This window comes from Prunus dulcis, chromosome 7, assembly GCF_902201215.1.
Source record: "Prunus dulcis chromosome 7, ALMONDv2, whole genome shotgun sequence".
In the NCBI taxonomy this organism is placed as follows: Eukaryota; Viridiplantae; Streptophyta; class Magnoliopsida; order Rosales; family Rosaceae; genus Prunus; species Prunus dulcis.
This window is the reverse complement of record NC_047656.1, coordinates 11,610,330-11,614,285: the sequence shown is the minus strand read 5'-3', so window position 1 is coordinate 11,614,285 and position 3,956 is coordinate 11,610,330. Positions and strand designations below refer to the sequence as shown.

Here is a 3,956-nt window from a genome sequence, read left to right as displayed (position 1 = left end):
TTTAAATGAAAAAAATAAAAAAAGTTCGCAGGGATCATTTGTGATAGGTGTGGGCTCGGTTTGGGTTGGTTCGGTTTTAGCCTCAACCTGAATACCGAATAGAAGGCTTCAGGTTAGCTATTTTGAAAATCGTACACCGAACCATAACCGTTGAAACCGACCATTCTATTTAACCGAAGTTTGTGGTTTGGTTTGGTTCGGTTTCGGGTTTAGGCCGAAGAGAGAAAAAGTAGGCTGGGAAAAAATAGACATAGGGAAAGATTGAGATAGGGAAGAGAGGAAGAAGAAGAAGAGAAAAAATAGAAAAAGAAGAAGACAGAGACCGCGGGAAGAAGAAGGAGAAGAAGAAAGAGAAGAGAGAGCGATGGAAAACAATAGAAAGAAGAGAGAGCATGGAAAAAATAGAAAAAAGAGAGAGGAGGAGGAAAAGAAAGAGAGAGAAACAGAAGAAGGGAAAAGAAATAAAAAGAGAGGGAGAGATGGAAATTGACTAAATGAAGAAGAAGATGGGGAAAAAAAAAAATGAGGGCATAGGGAGAGGTGAGATATGGGGAGAAGAAAAAGAATAAAAAAATACAAAAGAAAGAAAAAGAATGTTAGTTTCTCCGCAGGTGTGCATGCATCATGTTTACTTGCATGCTCTCACTTTTTTTAAAAAGAATATTTATTATTAGGAGTAACTAATTATATATAATATTTATAGAAAGATTACGCAAGAAGCTTGATTGCTCCGGTGGAAAGCAAGAATGATTCTTACGTGGAGGTGTGGGGTTTTTGAACCCCATTGTTGCAAAATATTTTTGTTGTTGTAATATTTAGCTTGCCAATAGTAAAGGTCCGGTTCAATTAAAATCTCAAATCGTAAACCAAAATCTGATATTAAATAATGAACAAATAAATAACTAGACCAAATCAATCCGATCGGTTTGGTTCGGCCGATTTTTTGAGTTGACAGTTTAATTGTCTAGCCCTAATTTGTAATAAGTGTGTGAACCTCAGGATGTTTTGTGATATATATATATATATATATATATATACCACGTCAGCAAATTAACCGAGTTTTTGACAGAACCTAACTGCATGGATCATTTGTGAGCACATATACTAACCTTAAGGACCACGAATGACAAAAAAAAAAAAAATTAAAAAAAAAAAGATGCAATCTTGTGATATTAAGCCTAAAAACAATAATACTAATTTCTTTTCTATTACCGTGGCTGGTGTTGGCGAGACAAGTTTCATTTTCATGTGGGTGGATTTAACTTTTTATTTTGAGGAATAAGAGATAATACTACTTAATACATTGAAAAGCATATCACACGATTTCATTTTTCGTCATTGTGCCATCACTTTCTACGGCTCATTTGCCCACCATTTATCTATCTATTTTCGGCATCACTTCATGGAACTAATTCTGAAGCAATCACTTACATGGTTGTGTGTTCGTACCACAAATTAGTTCAAAGCCTGAGAATGATCACCCCAAAAGCCTAGCAATCAAATATAATCAAATATGCTTGGTGGTGAAAACCTCTTTACTCAACGAATCAACAACTAATTTCATTTAATAATTGACTTTATCTTGGGGAGATTTGAAATCTCGAGTTGAGTAGCCAAACTATAGAACATAATCGAAAAATAAAGACAATCACAATAACCTTACTATTTTACTTCGAATGTTACAAACTTAGAACAAATAATCGAAATTAGGGAAAGGGGAGGGGGTTTTTTTTCACACACGCACTGCTAAGGTGTCATGGGGGTTCAACTTGAGACTACTAATTTGCAAGCTAAAGTTCTTTTCCACTACCCCGTTGACAACCTAGAACAACATAAGCTCATGGCATAACAAAATTACTTCAGTTTTAACACTTGGAAAGAACATACGGGCATACACAAGGCCTTAATCTTTAGTTCTGACCGTGGACCTATTTAAGCTATACGGATAAGATGGAGCATATGGTTTGTATGAGTGTGAGCACAAGGAGTACAATTGCTGCAATGGTGGAAGCAAGTTTCCATGGAGTGTTGAAACAGTCGCGCTTCAAATTTGCTTTCCATTTGTGCCAAGGGACCTTGCAGTAGGCATTGAGTTTTGTAGAAAGGCTTCGGTAATAATACGCACATTGAAGCCAACCCCTTGGCCAATTCGTTCAATTAGAGCGCACAACTTATCGTTACTCCCCAACCCGCTAGATATAATTTCATGTTCAGTGAGCAAGTCCACATCCTTTGAAGTCCTGATCACGCACCCCATGAAGTATATAAATTGTGAAATGTACCTCGTGTGGTGATCGTGGCACTGTTCAAAGACGAGCAGGTTCCTGAACAGAGTTTCCGTCCAATCATCTACTAAAATTCGGAATTACAAGATCTCGGTTTATGAATTGTATGTCAAGCAAGAAGGTTTTGCTTGTACTCGCAAACTTAACTCCAGCATCGTCTAGCATTGTCACGCTTGGTGGGATAAGGCTTTCATAAATTTCGTTATATACATCCTCCCTAGGCCGTGGGGGCAAGTAGTAGTATCGTATAAAATCAACAAAATGCTGTACTCCATGGTCAACTCCAGGCACAGGTAGATGACCAACACCAAACGTTACATAATACTTGAAGAACGCATGCGTAAGCTCGACCAACTTGAGATTTCCTTTGGAGCTGCCATCAACTAGGTCATACAAACCCTGAAGAACAAAGAAGGGAATTTGGTTCTCAATCAACATGACATCATGCAAAACGTCTTGAATCATACGCAGCTTTCCATATATTCGATCGCAATCGTCTACATATTTGGAAAACCGTGCCCTGAGCAAAAGCTCCAAGACAAAAATTGCATCCACCAGCATCATCTCGGCAAACTCATCACTGCTTAGGTCAATGGGGTCGGCGTAATAACGCCTGGCCATTTCTTCCCACGTTCTCACAAGGCCAAGGCATTGGTCTAAGCTGAGATGGTTTCGGCTCAAGAAGGCCTCTAAGTATTTGAGTTTAAAGATTTGCATTTGTGGGAAACTGCCTTGGTGAAAGTGATAAGGTCCGATTGAGACCACCAGGAGTTCATAGAACTCTTCATTTCCTCTGCGAAAACGCTGGGGGACTTTGTAAATACAACAATCTGGCCAAAATGAGGGCATTTCTCGCACTTTACCCTCGATTAGAATCGCCACTTGATCGCGCGGTTTCTCAACGGCTGGTAGCATCTTTGCTGTATGGATACGGAGGTGCTCTCAAACTAGTTCAAAAGGCTTCTTCTTCTTCCACCAAAACTTAGATTACCGCATCTCCTCTTTCTGTTCATCCTTCAAATTCAAAACATTTTAATTAAAGTTAAGCATTTTCTTTTTTGAAAAAATTTGGTCACAACATATATATTTCTAATATACGTAGAAAGAAATAAATCATGAAATCTTTCAACAAATGTAGAAACAAATTTTTGCATACTTGATTAAAATCCATAAGCCTTACCAGTTTGAGTTCACCTCTGTAGTCAAGATTAGGACGAAGAAAACGTTAACAAAGCAATCTCCCTGTTTCGACCCAAAAGAAGAAAAGAAAAAGAACAAAACAAGCAGAGCTTGGGAAGTGGGAGGAGAGGTGCAAGTGAAAGCCACGTTTAAATTATTATTTTCATTAAATTTTATTTATTAAAGCCACTTTTATAAAGCTGAGTGCCCCAAATTATTGGCTTCTTTATTCATTGTCACCAGTCCTGATCTCTTGGACTCCTGTAGTTCAAGAGATATATGGTCACTCACCGTTAGATGTAAATTCAACGGTTGACTTGAATCGGGTAATAATCATTTATGTCATATTGTATTTATATATATATTTATATATATATCATTTTGAACCATTGGATTAATATCCAACGGTGGATGACCACAATCTCTTGGACTCCTGTGGTCCAAGAGATCGAGAATGTCATTCTCATATTCCTTCTTTTTCTTTACAGTTGT

At 37.7% G+C, this 3,956-nt stretch overlaps 1 protein-coding gene across 1 annotated transcript; it reads right to left on the bottom strand.

The window, feature by feature from the left end:
- Positions 1-1,754: 1,754 nt before the first annotated feature.
- LOC117635101 (UPF0481 protein At3g47200-like) lies at positions 1,755-3,575 on the bottom strand. The gene is made up of 2 exons (XM_034369442.1): positions 3,466-3,575; positions 1,755-3,299 (listed from the first exon to the last, which is right to left on the bottom strand). Exon 2 carries the CDS (start codon positions 3,198-3,200, stop codon positions 2,346-2,348), a length of 855 nt encoding a protein of 284 aa, XP_034225333.1. The 5' UTR covers positions 3,201-3,299; positions 3,466-3,575; the 3' UTR covers positions 1,755-2,345.
- Between the last annotated feature and the right edge of the window lie 381 nt (positions 3,576-3,956).